Raw genomic sequence first — 16049 nt, 5'->3', positions numbered from 1 at the left:
CTTCCTTTACCTTCCTCATGACTTTGTACTCTCTGTACGTAATGAGCCAACCGACCCCGGGTCCCAACGATGCCGAAAACCCTTCCACTTCTACATGGCGAGATGACCGTGGAGTCGGCCTTGGACGACGATGATAACATGCTCCAAGCGCTAGCGTACCCCCAAAAACGATTCGATTTCTTTGTCTACCTCTGGAAGCATCGCAGCGAAATCGAAGATATTGTGTCGGACCATCTTGGTCTGAATGGAAGAGGTCTGTGTCAAATAGGAGAGGTCAAAGATTGGATGGCTGGGAGCTTCAATGTTTGCATCCCAGTCCATGTCCACGGGGCCAAAGTTCGCAGCAAGCGGGTGATCATCAGGTTTCCACTGCCATACAAGGTGGGAGAATTACAACACCCAGGTAATGCGGAAGAGAAGATCCGTTCTGAAGCTGCTACCTTTATCTGGATCCAAGAAAATTGTCCTGGTGTTCCAATCCCTCACTTGTGGGGGTTTGGGCTTCCCGACGGCCAGAGCGTATGTACACCACTCAATGGAGGTGTCGATGGGTCCCTTTCAGACATATACTGACTTTTCTCTGATAAATCCTTTAGTATACGACTCCTGATGCTCCTCCCTTTCACACGCGGTTAATGTGGTACCTTCGCCGGACTGCTCTATCCCTATTAGGATATCCGGTCCCTTGTCGATATATCAGACGTCAACGTGTACGAGCCCTGAAGACGGGGTATCTAGTCATCGACTACATCGAAGCCACGCGTGGAAAGATGCTTTCTGAATCTTGGGACGAGCTACGCCACGACAGAGAACGAAGGTCTAATCTATTCAGCGGCTTATCTCGAATCATTCTTTCTTTGGCGCAGTCACCTCTACCACGCATAGGTTCTCTAACGATAGACGAATATGGCGTTCTATGTCTGTCTAATCGCCCTCTAACACTTCGTCTACAACATCTAGAGAACGAGGGAATTCCAACCAACATCGACAGAAGCCTGACGTATTCTACTACAGATAGCTACCTACTTGATCTTTTGCTGTGCCATGACAGTCGAATACGAAACCAGCCTAATTCTATACTTGAAAAATTTGATGGGCAAGCACAGCTGTCGGCGTTGACTGCAATGCGAGCCCTCATCCCTCACTTCGCAAACCGCGATCTTCGACATGGGCCTTTTGTACTTACACTCACAGACCTTCACCAGAGCAACATATTTGTTGACGACGACTGGAACGTTAAATGTTTGATTGACCTCGAGTGGGCGTGCTCAAGGCCACTTGAGATGCTACACCCACCATCTTGGTTGACTGGTCGAGGGGTGGACCAACTAACCAAGGGAGAGCACCTCGACGCCTACAGCAGTGTACATGGGGAGTTTGTTGATGCTTTTGAAAACGAAGAAAAATCGTACGCTCACGTGAATGGCGATGCCTCATTTCGCACACGCATCATGAGACGAGGCTGGACAACTGGAAACTTCTGGTTCTTTCATGCCTTGGACAACCCCAAAGGATTGTATAACATATTTCTCCAGCATATTCAGCCGAGGTTCATGGAGGTCGATGATAAGAGCATGCTGGAGTTTGAAAGAACCTTGGCTCCATATTGGAGTGTTGATTGGCGTGAAATCATAGCAGCTAAGATCAAGGACAAGGAGGTGTACGACGATCAGCTCCGCAGGGTATTTGAAACTCCTGCGGTAAAGGAGTGTAGATGACATGTTGACTCTTGATAAAGACTAATTGCATCCACTGTCACATTGGGTTGTAATGTTCTCGGGTCTGGCTTATCCACTACCAGTGCCTTTCCCACTTGCTTCCTCTTGCGCCTTGATCCTCGCAGCCTCTTCCCGCTTCGCCCTGGCTTCTGCTCTCTTCTCCTTCGCCTCTTTTCCGGAAGATGACAATTGATTCATAGTTTTCTGGTCTGTCAGGCCCGCCGTAACCGCGTTTCTAGCGGCGCGGTCCTCAGCTTCCTTTCTCGCTTGATCGTCGTCCATTTTGATAGCTTGAGCTTGCCGGTCCTCTTCTTTTGGAGCTGTCGTGTGTTACGGCTGACAAGGTCACCCCGCTAAATACAACTGATAAGCTTCTTGGATGGTTGCCGAAGCAATATCGAGACAAATATACAAATATACTGACTTTGGATGATGAAATTGGGCTAAGTTGAAGAACCCAAGATATTCGATTCAGAGTCAAATGGCCGAGTAGGTAGGCCATATAGTATGGGGAGTTGTGTTTTTTTATATATCAGCCAGTGGACAGGCTGAGCTCTGCCTGGATTCTCAATATGCAATGCACATCGCCCCAAGAAGATGTGCGTGCATATTCCGACCTATCGAGCTTTCGTTGGTATCCGCTCTTAGCATCCTCATTCGACGTGCCAAGCAGGCAACATCGCCTATTCAGCATCGCAAGTAAGTATGATTTCTCAAGCCATTGCCTTATTCTTCCCATGCTGAACAGGGGGGCAGCTGCAGAGGTCAATTGCCACGTCACAAATATTCTCCGGTGTAGGCTTTGATTGACATACCCAGGCGTTGTCCACCATTGAGCAGTTCAATGCTGCAGAATTGCCCACCTTCGCCAGTCTTTCCAAATTCACGAGGTTAAGCAGTCTACGCAAAGGGGGCGACCAGTCTCAAATCTGCTGATTTCATGACTCAAATATTTTGATGATATTTCTTCCTCAAGACAGCTAGCTGTTCCGTTCGACCTTTCCAGAAAAAGCCACCCCGGTACCAAACGGGCAGAGGAATTCTCACGCTCGGACTTGCCTGGCGCGTACAAAGTCTCTCATACCTCTGCGACCGGTTCTCAGGCTACTACAATTGTCCAACTGTGCTTTGACTTGTGAAGGTGACGACATGTACCCCGCGTAACCTGTACTACTAACTCCCAAAGTGCCCCAACACGGCTTAGATACCAAAATATGCCACCAAGACCCCAGCCTAAGTTCAAAATTACCTGGTGGATGCGATTTCGTTCCAAGATCCGATGTCTACATACACCATTGAGTCTCCGACATAGTATTGTGCGACTCCGGCACAACCACAATCACCCGTTCTTGGCACTGCTAAAACTATTTACGATCAACCTACGAGCACCATCATGGAACTGGTCGTATGACTATCCGTTACCAAAGCCGCTTGCACCTCAAGATATTGCTGCGAACGAAGCCCTTTTTGATTGCTATCACCCTGATCTCTTCGACTTGAGGTATATCCCAATCTGGACGATACGCGATACCCCTCTCCGAGCTATCTACCGTCTCTACGAGATACTCATGACCCAAGAATTCGTCTTGCTCCGCCTCGAGTGCGAGTACATGTGGAAACAGCAAAGCCGAAAATGGTCTTTGGGTTCAATACCTGACCCTTGTGACCCAGATCCTGTTCGCTATGCCATACTGGCTTCTGTCGTTGAGGAGCTGGTCAAGGCTTTCAACTGGCGGCTTGCACATGGCCAGAGAAAGGATGGGAGGCATGTGCGCAGGACCAAGGAGATTCCGTGGCCTGAGTATGATCCGGAGGTTGTACCTTGTTGGACGGCGTCTGTTCCTGCGATAGGAGAAAGAGATCTTTCGGGCTTGGCTAAGGACATTGTAAAGGATGGTATGCTACTTCTTGGAGATGGAGGATGTGAAAACTTCATTCGCCGAAATTTTGATGCTCCTACTCGTTATTTGTATACAACATGATACATGAGTATGGGGGTTGGCTTGCTTGTGGGTTCTTCTCTTTCGAACGCCGTCTATAGTTCAGATGATAATGGGTAGCTAAAGGAACTCCTTCACGTTGTGATCTGGTAGGGCAAGTTCGGGGCTTTCTTGGGCGGGGCCCTTTGCAAGAACTGCACTGGGCACCTAAAAGGCACTGCCTCCGTTTGGGAATAGGGAACCTCATGTGGAAAGGTTTTATGATAATATCAGGGATTTTCGATAGCAGTGATAACGGGAGTCGGTGGGGGACATATTCCATGTTGCACACGTTCTCTTTTTGGGGAGTCCTGAGCAGTAGAGGCCTGCGGATCTGTGAATAGCACTCGTAGTACGGATTGTGTTCTGTATATTCAATTGAGACCATGACTCATGAAGCAAGCCATTCTTGATGGCCGTAGAGCAAGTGACGCTAATGCCCAAAGAAGGCAATTACTCGAGAAGGGTTTACTATCTATTCTTGACGGGTTCTTCGTCGAACACAAAACCACTTCGAATGGCCACATCGCCCTTGCTACAATATCAACTCGCAGCAACCATGGAACTCCCTGGACTGCCTTTCGAGCTGGTCAGGATGATTGTCAATTACAACGACATCACGCAGCGCGATCGCTGCGCTCTTGCGCGTGTCAACAAGGCCCACAACAGGAAGGTGAGCGGCTTGCTTTATCATGCAGTCGTCTTTTCAGGAAGTTATCGTGCGGCAAACGGTTCTCTCGTCGCTACATCCATTCGCAAGAATATCGAATGCTTCTCCAGAACTCTCGTTGAATTCCCCCAGCTTGCAGGAATTGTTCGATCTGTCACTATTGAATCAGCCTGCCGTACAGATACTGATGAGCATGTGACGATGAACCTCCAGAGAATTTTGGGAATGTTGTCTAATCTTGAGTCTTTCTACTTGATTGGCAGTCTACAGAGATCCCGCTCACTGAACAGTCCCCCGACGCTAGAATGGCAGCCATTGTCCTCGACCTTGAAAGAGTTGACGCTGTCCACGTATGGTATCACAAAATCACACGCTCTAGCCATATTACAACAACCTAAACTCAAAAAGCTATCGATCATATCAATCAAGAGTCCATCTGCTCCACTACCAGCAGTCGACGTTCAACTCAAAACCTCATCGTTCCCAGCCTTGGAACACCTTGAACTCGGATCTCTGGTCCAGCACGACGCTTTCACAGCATCTGTCCTTAGGCGATGTCACACCCTGAAGTCCCTAAGCTTAAAAGCGGGCAGAGCGGATGGAAATGAAGGAGGAGAAGGGGAAATACCATTGAGGCAACTCCTTGCTCCGCTGTTCGACACCTTACAGTCTCTTAAGCTCAGAGGAAACACTGGCCCTCAAGGCGACTCTACGTACCTCAACCTTAATCCCTATGCGCGTCTCGACTTCGTGGACTTCAAAAATCTGAGATGCTTAGACGTTGAAAGAAGATTTCTCTTTTCTAGCAATCCCAATGACAACTGGTTCAGTGAAATTGTTCCACGAGATTACTTTTACTTACTGCTTCCCAAGTCCTTGGAATCCTTAACCGTATGTTGAAGACGACTTTTATTGATATCTGCTAATCAAAGCAGGTCAAATTCCCCGGAAATTCAAGTGTGGTCGACAATAATCCATACGACCCTGATACTGCGTCCAAGCAGCCGATTAATGAGAACTGTGAGTGGATCGAGAAACTGGCTCTACGGAAATCTGAGTACTTTCCCGGCCTTCGCCACGTAAAGTTTTACGAGGAAGAGTTCATGCGAAAGAATAAGTCCTGGAATGCGCCGCAACAAATCAGTACACTTTACCGCCGGAACGGCATCAGATTGGAGGTGTCAGTACGTCCGCTTTCCGTCTACGAATCTAATGTAGAGCGTGACCACAGCGTTGAGTATTTGGACCACATGTTCTTCCCATGTCATACCCGGGATTTAGATTTGGACCATGATGCTCATTTCACAGTGCCAGAGGTAGAGATGTCATCTTCACAAGACGCCACTATCAAATCTGCGCTAGAAATCTTCCCGCGAAAGATGCGGGAAGGCAACAAACTGTTTCTGATGGGTCGTGTTGAAGAAATCAGGTCCTTGAATCCTCCCACTGAGAAAGATGAATTGGATAAAATGTCAAGATTCTGGTTTGAAGGCTATCCTGCAGCTGAGTGGCCGTCTCCTGGATCTAACCAAGCTCACGTGGTGTACCGTTCAACGAGCAGGATATACGAAACTTTCTGGGCCCAAGAAACAGCCGTGACATCAATCGACGAGTTGCTGCTCCTGGAGCATCCACTCTCAGATGGAATGGATTGTGGAGACGCTAAATTCACTCCTCCGTGGGATAGAGACCAAATTGAAATGATGGAGCGATGGATCAACAAGAAAGCAGGAATGGGAGAAGATGGGCCTCTGCGAATGAACGATGAGTTCATATCATTTGTCAAATATGCCCCGCGAGGAGTACGAGATCCCGACTTTCGCAAGTCCAGCATATGTGAATTCTTACCAAGATGGACTCCGCGGGGCAATTACTGCGTCCCATGCAATGAAAATCCAGATGAAGGCACCTGGTACTTCCAGAGCGATGAGGATGGCAACCAGTCATTCGAGGCAGATGGCCAGAAATACGACCTTTTGACCTACACTCAGGCAGGAAGAACCAGATGCCCGTGGAATAGCCACGTGATGGGTCTTCTTGAACGCATATGGACTTCGTATTATGTTTTTTGCAAAAAGACAGAGAAGAATGCTCCTGACATTCAAAGAAACCACGAGCTGTATACAGAAGAAAATGGCTGGCAATGGCGAATATTGTTCTTCGACGATCGTGAGTGCCCCATAATTCTCCTGCTTGACTTTCCTCTGCCATTCAGGGGAACTCTACTCTTTCTGAGTATATTCGTAAATACAATACTAATCCGACCTCCCACAGGGTTTGAGACTGGCGTTTTCGCCGTGTATTTATTTGACAGTATCGTCGAGTTCCTTGAGTGGTACGGTTCATGGTACGATCGACTGGATATGACCGAAGTTCGAAAGAGTACCGAACCATTCCCAGGGATGTCATGGGATGAATGATTAGGGGTACTCGAGGAGTCTGTATGTCAGTTGTGCTTCGAGTGACACAATCCACGAGTCTATCACCGCTGCATCCCTTTGGCAGCTATCTTGCGTCAAGATGTCTGGGTCTACCCGGTACAGTGACGAGTGGGTGTTTCTAGGCTAGATGGATCGTGCGTATCAAACCTGCTTGGGAGGAATGAATAGTTGCGCAAGTCGAGATTGTTTATTTTCAGCGCTTAGGTTGGCAAGGAAACCGCCCCACTTTCCTCTTCCGGTCCTATCCTTGCATAACCTTATCTCATAAAATCCACACAAAAATTTCCAAAACTGACCGCCCCATCTAAAGAATCGTGAAAATTGGTCCTATAAGATACATTCCTCGAGGAAAAGTATCGATTTTATCGCAGCTATCCCGTCTTCGTACTTGGTGTCGAACACTCAAAGTCAAAATGGACTCACCCTGGAAAGCAGAACAATACACGATTTCTTCAGCTTGCGAGATCTCCCCACCCTTGCCACTGGACCCTGAAGTTTGTACTTCCTACTCTCCCCTGCACGATCGCTAGGTAGCCCATGTACCACCTTCCTCTCACGCATGCCAATCAACTAACCACCACACAGCAATTCGCAGCAGAGAGCTCAGAAGTTATCAGACTTACCAAGCTCCTCGCTACTCTGCCTTACGACCCAGAACTATGGCTGACTCGCGGGAACTGTCTTCGTCTACTCGGGTTTCCAGAACTCAGCTTGGGCGACACGTATAAAGCGCGTCTGCTCGTCGAAGCTGGATTGCTGGAAACGCCTTCGGTTCTTGGCGATGAAGTCCGGAAAGCGTTTCGGAAGAAGACGTATGTGCTTCATACGACGGATCCAGCTTGGATGAGATGGGCTGATTCGGTATCCACGCCTGAATTGCTCGCTCAGAAAGTCACGGAGATGCTGAAGAGGCTGGAGTTGCAGATCTGGACGGAGCTGATGGAGGGACTTATGGCGGCGAATTGCTGTAGCGACTATATGCGCTTGAGTCGTGAAGCGGTGGAGAAGTTTCCGGATGATGAGATCTTCCCTAGTGAGGTTGCGAACTCGGATGCGTGGTATGCTCAGAGGGAGGAGATTCTAGCGGCGAGGGTGGAGAGTGGGAGTATGACGGAGGCGCAGAAGGAGACGACGTTGGCGAATGGTGGGGTTTATCCGGTGCCGTATCCGTTTATGGGTGAGGAGTTCTTGATTAGAGATGAGGCTGTGTTTGAGGGAATAGAGGAGGATTTCAAGAGGGTTTCGACGAATTGTATGGTGGTGAGAAGTACGATTCGGAACACGACTGGGGAGAATGGAGATCAAGAGACGACTGAGGATGATTGCATTGGCGCAATTGCAACGAGAGATATCGTAGCTGGAGAAACTGTGCTGATCGACAGCATGTCTGCAGGTTCTGTTGGCGTTGATGCCGATCCTGGTGGTTGTCCAACCTGCTGTGCGTGTCCAGTCAAGAATTTCTGGAATACTTGTTGCTCTGTCTTATACTGCTCTCAAGAATGCGCAGATGTCGCACTGGCCACTTTCCACGATCCGATTTGCAGCAAGGATTTCGAATACCTGTACACAGCAGCAAGGAAAGCAACTACCACGACTGATTTCTCGCTCGATGCACTCTTACTGATGAGAGTCATCGCCTTGAGTCTCACCGAGGATGTCGATCATCCATTGAAGAGCCAAGTCATGGTCCGGTTGACACCCGCGTACAATTTCAAAGAACCCAACCTCATCATCTTCAATTTCGCTGACCACATCCAAACACCCATCTCAATCCTGCAAACATTCTCCATCAACATTTTCACCAACCCCCTCTACGACACCTGGGTTCTCCACACCATGAAATGCCGTCTCCAGAACAACAAACACGGACAAACGCTCGGAGACTGGCCGGGTACGAGTATCAGTGGATTGTACAGTATGTTGAATCATAGCTGTAGTCCGAATGTGGATTGGAGACATGACTCGGCGAGTAGTGAGGTGACGATGTTTACTACAAGGGACTGTAAGAAGGGAGAGGAGCTTTGTATTAGTTATATTGGGAGTGTGGGGAATGAGATGCCAGTTGTAGAGCGCAGGAGGAAGTTGACGGGCTGGTTTGGAATGCCTTGTCGCTGTGAGAAGTGTACTGAGCAGGCGGCTGCGTTGGCAGCGAGTGAGTTGGTGCAAGCCACGGAGGTTTTGGACATCGCCGATTAGACTCTCGAATATGACTTACAATACACGATCGCTTTTCAAATATGAACTGAATGTGATGTGAGAAGAGTAGCGTGGAAAGATTCTCGTGGGATGTCACGTTACCATTCCACGTCGGAATCTCCAGGTCTGGTTGAGCCCATCCAGACGAGGGAACAGATTCAAAGGAGGATGTGATGTTTTCAATGTTCCGGTTAAAAACAGCATCACCACCACGTTGGTTGAAGGTTGTGCAATTCCAGAATCACATGACAGCAGTACGTTTGCCACTTGGCTCATCTCCGCAGATCTACAAAACTTTGCCGAACATCCATCGAAATCAGCCTGAACGGAAATCCCCAAATTCCATCAAAGCATCAACACAGAAGCCGTCCCGTCGGGTCCATATTTCCTGTCTCTAAGTCCTCTTCCATTCGTTAATTCCGCTCCTCCCCTGAAGCTATTCCCGGCTCAGCCATTTCTTAACCCGGACACCATCTCATTAAGCTTCGCTCGGGTGCTGCCCCTCATCTGGATAGCTTCACTGGAATCATTACTATTCGTCCAATGCCATGCAGAATTGTCTAGTGGCATCTCGGTCGTGTACCTTAATCAAGGATCTGGTGGCGGGGTCACAGTCTGCAAGGATGAGCTCCTCTGATCCGGTACGCAAGGGGGCTTTCTGCGGAGTATGATGCTCCGGATAAACATTGCGGAATGGTGATTTTCATTTATCGTGCTGTCATACCTCTTCAAAGAATTTTGATATATTGTAGGTGTCTGCTCTCATATTTCCGTCTGGTTGTCCACTGCCCAATTGCTCATTCCGAAGCTTTTTGTTTCAATCCGCCCCTCCCACAAACTCGGGAGGACTCAATGATGCAATTCCTAGCTTTAAGTCTTCTTGCTGCGAGTGCGGTTGTTTCTGCCGCTCCCGAAAACAACAACCATGGGGGAGGTTCCAAGTCCCATTCTTGGATAAGATACTTTGACAATCTGGTAGCTTTCGGGGACAGGTGAGTACCGAATGCAACGAAAAGCACGAACTCAATTGATCCATGTACAGCTACACAGATGAAAGTCGATTGGGCTATTTCATCAACAACAATGGCACAGCACCTCCACCAGGGCTCTTACTCCCCCCGAGCACATCGACACCCGGCGGAGGCATCACGTGGGATCGCTGGGTATCCAATTACACAGGAGCAAAGCTGTACAACTATGCCGTGTCTGGAGCAGTCTGCGACAACAACATCATATTCCGATATCTCGCTTCGATATTTGGGCCGTTTCCTGATGTTGTGTACGAGGTTGATGCGTTCATTGCGGACACGAAGTTCGTCAATGCCACCACTAAGAAGAATACGCTGTATCCGAACCGATATGAGGATAATACTGTCTACTCGATGTGGATCGGAACAAACGACCTTGGAAATGGGGCTTTCTTGACAGACAGTAGCTTGCAGGGAACGACTATCCCAGATTATGTTGACTGCATTTTCGACCGATTCGATGAGATCTACAAGAATGGAGGGAGGTACTTTGTCTTAATGAACACTGCTCCGCTTGAGCTGTCGCCTTTGTATGGTTTACCTGGAAAGGGAGGTTTGGCAGCTAGCCATTACTGGCCTGACAAGGTATTTCGCTTCCCCTTTTCCACCCATGCATTTTCAATATGCTAACAAATTCCCAGCCAGCAAACATCACTGAAGTGAGCTACAAAATGAAGGAGTACACCAACCTCGTCAACTCCATCTTCGACTACCGCGCAGCCTTCGAAATCAAAATCGCGAAACGGTACCCAGGCGCCTCCATCGCAGTCTTCGATGTCCACAGACTTATGACGGATATCTACAACAACCCAAAGAAATACCTGTCTTCGCCTGCCAACGTCGAAGGCCAGTATTATCTATGCGATGTTGCGACGGGATCGAAGTGCACCACGAGCAGTCTGAGCCTGGACCACTTCATGTGGTATGACGAGTTGCATCCGAGTGAGCGGACGGATCAGGTTATCGCGAAGGAGTTTGAGAAAGTTGTAAAGGGAAAGAGTAGTTATGCTACGTATTGGTAAATCCGTCTGGATATTTGGATTCGTATATAATAATTTATCTGGCATCTAAGTTTTGTGTTTGTTTGTTGTTAGTTCTCCGAGGACTAGTCGGACCTGTTCGCTCTGCTTCCGTCAGCTCAACTACCATGCCACCTGGACCCTTATCTGGTGGCCCACGACTTAACGTGAAATTGAGGTTAAAGCGACTCTGTCCCCATTAGCCCCGACTTACAGTAGTTCTCCGAGGCTTGTTTATACAGTAGCGGCATCACGTGTCGCATAGTAGTGCCTCGTCACGTCCGGGTCCGACCACATCGAACAACGCGTTCGTACGAGAGTGGTAACATAAATACAACACCACAAGTCCCAAGACACCTCAAACATCCCAAGGAGGAATTCATCATATATACGGACCCAACATTCTACTCCAAACAACGATACCCACAAAGACAAGATGGATAAATCGACACCCAACTACGCACTCCACTCCATCCTCGCCGCCTACGGTCTGGCCCTCGCTCCCACTTTCTACGCAACCCTCAGGATGATGGCTGCTACTGGCGGGAAATGGTCTTTCAGCATGTTTGTCTCCCTCTCCAATTCATCTGTTCTCTGCTGGCCTTTCCCAATCCTCCACAGTGAAAGCATGTCCACGTGCACGTGATTGTGGATGTATGACGCTGATACTTTTACAGGCCAAGAACAAATATGGAGGCGCTGAAAGGGAAAGTCCCATCTAGTGTTTGGAACTCATCTTATAGAGCACAATGCGCACATGTTAATGCCATGGAGGGGTTTCCGCTTTTTGCTGCTGCTATGGTACGCCATCCTCGATCCCTTAAGTTACCCGAACGTCATTGCCCTCGAATCTTTTATGACACGCATATCACAAGTTTTCTCAAATCTCGTTCTTTACTAGTTCTGTTTTCACTGTTCTCTAACTGCTCGATAGATTGCTGGAACCGTAGCTGGTATCCCCAGCGAAGACCTCAACCGTAGCGCGGTACAATACTTGGGTCTGAGAGTCCTTTATACAGGTCTTTATATTGGTATCGAGAACAATATTTTGGCATTTGCGAGGTCGGGAGCCTGGGCTTTGGGATTGGCTGTTCCGGTGTTGACACTTTGGAGGGCTGGGGAGAGGGTTGCTGGAGGCATGTGAGGGAACAGTGGACGCTCGAAAAACGAGGGAGGGACAGGAATTGAGGAAACAGGTGGTGGAGATCCTTCCCACACCTAACGAGTTTTGGAAAGTTTAAATTATATTATAGCAACGAGAGTGACGACTTCTAGCTAAACTTTTGCGGCAGCAGCGCTTCTTGCTTCGCCCAAGTCAACATAGTCCTTCAGAACGTTACCCGGCTGACCCGTATATGCAGTCAGTTCCATCCACTCCTTCACACTCTTGACTCTGTCCGGTAAAATTCTGTCCAAGAGCTCATAGTCTCTCTGTAAGACACTTTCTTTCCAAGTATTCCAGAACCCCGTGAAATTCTGCCGGTACGTCTGAAGTGTCTCATCATCATGATCGACGGAATGTCCAACCTTCGCATCCGGATCTGGGAAAACTCCAGAAGAAAAGTATTCATCAAGAGTGACATCCTTGAAAACAGCTTTCTTCCCAGTAACTTCCGAGAAAGCCTTCGCAATACCCTCCCACCCAACACTCTCCGTCGCAATTCTCAAATTCAACCCCCTACTCTCCTCTGGATTCTCCACCATCCACCTCGCATACCTCCCCAAATCATTCAAATAAATAAACGGCGGTTTCCCCTCCCCAACAGGTGCCTTAAACACCATAACCTCCTCACCATCCACCACTTCCGACATCGGTCTCAATATCTCAGACAACATCTCTACATACATACAACTCGTCAACACACTCCAGCTCATCTTCCCATCCTTCGGCTGCGCGCCAATCCACTGCGCAACTTTCGCCTTCCCGTCGAAATGGCCGGTCCGAAAGCGTGCCTCATATCCACTAATTTGATACGAGGAGTCGAGACTTCCCCAGATGAAATGGCGGACGCCTTTCTCGGCAGCGATCTCGAAGATTCGGATTCCCCAGTAGATCTCGGCTTTTTCGCCGATGGCGAAGCCGTTGACGTTTACGAAGACGATGGAGGTGCCTGCGAGGGCGGAGTGGAGGTCGGGTTCGTTGAGGGGGGAGCCGGGGATGAGGTGCACGTTTGGGAGGGAGGAAAGGGAGAGAGCGGGAGGGGATGTGGTGGTGCGGGTGAGGATGTTGATGGTGTAGTTGTTGGAGAGAGATAGTTCTATGGGGAGATGTTAGTACGGGGTTATTTGGTAGATAATGTGATTAAAAGCTGTTGCGGTTTACCTTTGACTACTGCAGCTCCTTGAGCTCCTGTTCCGCCGATAACCAAGATTGTTTCCTTGGAGGACGACATTGAAGGGTCTGTTGTAGTGAGTTCGAACTGATCAACTGGATTCTTGATTGGATATATTTCGAAAAATTGTCAGATTTTGAACCAGAATAGATTGAATGAGGACACAGTAGAGATGCAGTATATGAATATTGTTAAAATGATGCCAATCCTGCTACGACCTTGACGGTCTATTTATCTTCACGATCTCCCATACTCGAATCCATGTATCGGCAAGCAATGTGAACAATACGCACGTTGCATCCTCTCTTGTTCTAGTTTCACGATAGTGTCACTTCAACTCCTCTGATATTGTTTACCTTTGGCCGACGTGGTGACAAACTTTCTAGACCCCTGAATACTTGCTTACGCGCGAAAGGAACAGTAATCATGGTAAGCGAGGTCCCCGAAAACAATGTTACCGACCAATGGCCTCAGCAAAATCGGCAGCAATGATCAAACGGAATTAAGTTTGGTCCTTAAAATGACGTTAATTGGATTTTAGAAATCTGAATCCTGATCTGGGGTAATGCAGATTATTCCACCAGATGCAGAAGTCTGGTTGCCGCTGCGGGCTTGGTCATCAATATGCCCCCATACCTGAATTTCCAGCCGGCACCTAGTAACATGTATTTTTGATTAGTGAACACTCTCTATGGCTTCTTTTTCAGTCGCCTTTAAGCCCGCGAGAGAAACCAGGACTTATAAGCTTTGAGCGTGTCTTGGTTCAAACTATTTGTCCATTCTATGAAACCAAGAAATAATCCTCATCTTTGTCCTCTAATCCGGACAGGTTTTCTCAGTACCCTTCACCATGTCAGCATCCGTCGCAGCGTCCAAGACCAAGGTTGCGAATCTCCTAGCAAAGAATTTGTATAACCCCTATGCTACCAGAATTGAAGACAAAAGCTGAATATTGGAAACAGGAAATACTCAGAAACTTACAAAGCACCAAATCTTCTCAGTGTTGGTATCCAGAAAAACAAGGAGCTGGGTAGGAAGTCAACGGATGTGAGTGAGTTAATCTGCCCCGCATAGATGACCCCGCAATTTCGGCCCCCAACCCAAACATCCCGTCCAGATACAGTACCACTACCACAACAGCTCTAACGAAAGAACCAAGTCTCCTGCAGTGACCCTCGAATCCATCCCACTCAATTCCTTGACCTCGATTTCTCCGGTATGTTAGGTGTCCCTTCACAATTTTCTTCGGAAAAAAGGGAGACTAAATACAAGTTTTATTTGCAGAAGCATCGATCATCCGCAACGCAGGCGGTCGAACGGCAGATGTCCTGCGATCTCTTCTTGACTTAGATGCTATCGGTAGTGTAGGAACAGTGCTTGTGATTCACCACACAGATTGTGGGATGAGCCAGACATACGAAGCTGGATTTCATGAGAGGATTATGGCGAAGCATCCTGCACTTGCTGCTAAGGAGCCGGGTTATTTGTATGGTGCTGTTGATGAGTAAGTACTTTTATTATTTTTGGAGGATTAATTTGGATATGTGGACTAATTCAGAACAGTCCGGAGAAGACGGTGGTGCATGATGTGGAGTTTTTGAGGAGTTTCCCGTCTATCAATGAGAATATGCATGTGGTGGGAATGGTGCTGGATACATTCACGGGGAGGTTGAAGGAAATTATTTGAAGTTGTGTTTTCTGTTTAAAAGGTGTACAAACTTCCGATTCCAACGAACAGCGATCATAGCTGGGGATCCAGACCTTCCTTGAGAACCTGTTCGCACTTATCGAAGACATTGTATCTTGAAGTCATGTTAGCGAGAGAACCTAGCAAGGAAACAAAAAGACTGACCTAAGCTCTCGAAATAATCTTTCTCTCATACCCTCTTCTCCCGAGTTCTCAGGCGCTCCTTCTTCCTCATATCCATCCAGCTTAGCGCCCAGATTCTTGACATGTTCCGCAGGAACACTCGAGATAATCTGCTGTCGATTCGCTCTCTTTCTCCTGACCAGATCAAACATCTTCATTCTGTCGGCAATATGAAGTTTACTTGGCAGATCGGAAAATAATGTGAGGAGTGCACCCGCGTCTTCAAGAGCTTAGTTTCCGGCTTGAGCATTGAAGGGTAACATTGGATGGGCTGCGTCACCAATGAGGATTGTCTTTCCGAAGATGTAAGAGGAGAGAGGAGTGCGATTGCGGAGGCGCCAGGTCTTGATTGTGTCAGCTTTCCTGGTAAGGTGTTAGCTTGCGTTATGAGATTAGCATGGAGATAAGGGTTAAAGGGGATAGGGATTACTTGATCAAACGGAGGAGGGTAGGGTGATATGCTGAGAAGAGCTCAAGGATGAGTTCTTTGCTTGCTGATTGGCTGTAGTCTGATTTGATGTCAGAGTTGATCACTGATACTGGTCGGTGATCACCTACCTTCTCCTTCCGACGTGTTATCAGTTGAGGGACAGAACGCGGCTAGATTTTGGACTTCGCCACTTTTGAGAAGCTAAGTGAGCAATGACAGGTTTTAAAGCGTGAAAGTAGGAAGTGTTTGAGAAGCGGAAGACTTACTCTCGACATGAGTACCAAACCAAACGTAAGTTCTTATCTCCATGTGGCAGAATGAAGGTGCTCCTAGCTTTCCTCATCAGCGGCCTCAACTCGGCATCC

At 48.1% G+C, this 16049-nt stretch overlaps 10 protein-coding genes across 11 annotated transcripts; 7 read left to right on the top strand and 3 right to left on the bottom strand.

Moving 5' to 3' along the window:
• Positions 1 to 69: 69 nt before the first annotated feature.
• ONS95_001246 (uncharacterized protein) lies at positions 70 to 1718 on the top strand (the record flags this gene model as incomplete). Its single annotated transcript, XM_058494432.1, has 2 exons — positions 70 to 519; positions 597 to 1718. The coding sequence occupies 2 exons, from the start codon at positions 70 to 72 to the stop codon at positions 1716 to 1718; spliced, it is 1572 nt and encodes a 523-aa protein (XP_058364637.1).
• A 545-nt stretch (positions 1719 to 2263) lies between these two features.
• On the top strand, positions 2264 to 4129 carry ONS95_001245 (uncharacterized protein). The gene is made up of 4 exons (XM_058494431.1): positions 2264 to 2417; positions 2475 to 2859; positions 2905 to 3727; positions 3785 to 4129. Exon 3 carries the CDS (start codon positions 2933 to 2935, stop codon positions 3698 to 3700), a length of 768 nt encoding a protein of 255 aa, XP_058364636.1. The 5' UTR covers positions 2264 to 2417; positions 2475 to 2859; positions 2905 to 2932; the 3' UTR covers positions 3701 to 3727; positions 3785 to 4129.
• Positions 4130 to 4256: 127 nt separating this feature from the next.
• On the top strand, positions 4257 to 6787 carry ONS95_001244 (uncharacterized protein; the record flags this gene model as incomplete). Its single annotated transcript, XM_058494430.1, has 3 exons — positions 4257 to 5258; positions 5303 to 6536; positions 6642 to 6787. 3 exons carry the CDS (start codon positions 4257 to 4259, stop codon positions 6785 to 6787), a joined length of 2382 nt encoding a protein of 793 aa, XP_058364635.1.
• Positions 6788 to 7345: 558 nt separating this feature from the next.
• Positions 7346 to 9004, top strand: ONS95_001243 (uncharacterized protein; the record flags this gene model as incomplete). The annotated part of the gene is made up of 1 exon (XM_058494429.1): positions 7346 to 9004. The coding sequence occupies one exon, from the start codon at positions 7346 to 7348 to the stop codon at positions 9002 to 9004; it is 1659 nt and encodes a 552-aa protein (XP_058364634.1).
• Positions 9005 to 9313: 309 nt separating this feature from the next.
• ONS95_001242 (uncharacterized protein) lies at positions 9314 to 11133 on the top strand. Of its 2 annotated transcripts, XM_058494427.1 has the most exons (3): positions 9314 to 9996; positions 10047 to 10617; positions 10674 to 11133. In XM_058494427.1, the coding sequence occupies exons 1-3, from the start codon at positions 9698 to 9700 to the stop codon at positions 11052 to 11054; spliced, it is 1251 nt and encodes a 416-aa protein (XP_058364632.1). In that variant the 5' UTR covers positions 9314 to 9697; the 3' UTR covers positions 11055 to 11133. The 2 variants fall into 2 exon arrangements, with proteins under 2 accessions (XP_058364632.1, XP_058364633.1); XM_058494428.1 differs by having other exon boundaries at positions 9314 to 10617.
• A 112-nt stretch (positions 11134 to 11245) lies between these two features.
• On the top strand, positions 11246 to 12379 carry ONS95_001241 (uncharacterized protein). Its single transcript, XM_058494426.1, has 3 exons — positions 11246 to 11615; positions 11729 to 11852; positions 11986 to 12379. Exons 1-3 carry the CDS (start codon positions 11488 to 11490, stop codon positions 12193 to 12195), a joined length of 462 nt encoding a protein of 153 aa, XP_058364631.1. The 5' UTR covers positions 11246 to 11487; the 3' UTR covers positions 12196 to 12379.
• On the bottom strand, positions 11365 to 13738 carry ONS95_001240 (uncharacterized protein). The gene is made up of 2 exons (XM_058494425.1): positions 13375 to 13738; positions 11365 to 13309 (listed from the first exon to the last, which is right to left on the bottom strand). Exons 1-2 carry the CDS (start codon positions 13442 to 13444, stop codon positions 12327 to 12329), a joined length of 1053 nt encoding a protein of 350 aa, XP_058364630.1. The 5' UTR covers positions 13445 to 13738; the 3' UTR covers positions 11365 to 12326.
• A 397-nt stretch (positions 13739 to 14135) lies between these two features.
• Positions 14136 to 15071, top strand: ONS95_001239 (uncharacterized protein; the record flags this gene model as incomplete). The annotated part of the gene is made up of 5 exons (XM_058494424.1): positions 14136 to 14293; positions 14347 to 14435; positions 14544 to 14600; positions 14669 to 14888; positions 14948 to 15071. The coding sequence occupies exons 1-5, from the start codon at positions 14235 to 14237 to the stop codon at positions 15069 to 15071; spliced, it is 549 nt and encodes a 182-aa protein (XP_058364629.1). The 5' UTR covers positions 14136 to 14234.
• Positions 15072 to 15125: 54 nt separating this feature from the next.
• On the bottom strand, positions 15126 to 15412 carry ONS95_001238 (uncharacterized protein; the record flags this gene model as incomplete). Its single annotated transcript, XM_058494423.1, has 2 exons — positions 15126 to 15186; positions 15237 to 15412. The coding sequence occupies 2 exons, from the start codon at positions 15410 to 15412 to the stop codon at positions 15126 to 15128; spliced, it is 237 nt and encodes a 78-aa protein (XP_058364628.1).
• Positions 15413 to 15484: 72 nt separating this feature from the next.
• ONS95_001237 (uncharacterized protein) lies at positions 15485 to 16027 on the bottom strand (the record flags this gene model as incomplete). The annotated part of the gene is made up of 4 exons (XM_058494422.1): positions 15485 to 15617; positions 15685 to 15763; positions 15813 to 15874; positions 15951 to 16027. 4 exons carry the CDS (start codon positions 16025 to 16027, stop codon positions 15485 to 15487), a joined length of 351 nt encoding a protein of 116 aa, XP_058364627.1.
• Between the last annotated feature and the right edge of the window lie 22 nt (positions 16028 to 16049).

Source organism: Cadophora gregata, assembly GCF_030347475.1.
Source record: "Cadophora gregata isolate MNR1 chromosome Unknown scaffold_1, whole genome shotgun sequence".
NCBI classification, from domain to species: Eukaryota; Fungi; Ascomycota; class Leotiomycetes; order Helotiales; family Ploettnerulaceae; genus Cadophora; species Cadophora gregata.
Note: the sequence above shows the minus strand (reverse complement) of the source record. Positions and strands in the feature narration are given on the sequence as shown.

Coding starts and splice junctions, on each gene's coding strand:
- ONS95_001245 (XM_058494431.1), top strand. CDS start 2,933: ATGCCACCAAGACCCCAGCCTAAGTTCAAAATTACCTGGTGGATGCGA.
- ONS95_001242 (XM_058494427.1), top strand. CDS start 9,698: ATGGTGATTTTCATTTATCGTGCTGTCATACCTCTTCAAAGAATTTTG. Junction 9,997..10,046: donor CTGGTAGCTTTCGGGGACAG/GTGAGTACCGAA, acceptor ATCCATGTACAG/CTACACAGATGAAAGTCGAT. Junction 10,618..10,673: donor GCCATTACTGGCCTGACAAG/GTATTTCGCTTC, acceptor ACAAATTCCCAG/CCAGCAAACATCACTGAAGT.
- ONS95_001241 (XM_058494426.1), top strand. CDS start 11,488: ATGGATAAATCGACACCCAACTACGCACTCCACTCCATCCTCGCCGCC. Junction 11,616..11,728: donor GGGAAATGGTCTTTCAGCAT/GTTTGTCTCCCT, acceptor ATACTTTTACAG/GCCAAGAACAAATATGGAGG. Junction 11,853..11,985: donor CGCTTTTTGCTGCTGCTATG/GTACGCCATCCT, acceptor ACTGCTCGATAG/ATTGCTGGAACCGTAGCTGG.
- ONS95_001240 (XM_058494425.1), bottom strand. CDS start 13,444: ATGTCGTCCTCCAAGGAAACAATCTTGGTTATCGGCGGAACAGGAGCT. Junction 13,310..13,374: donor AGGAGCTGCAGTAGTCAAAG/GTAAACCGCAAC, acceptor ATCTCCCCATAG/AACTATCTCTCTCCAACAAC.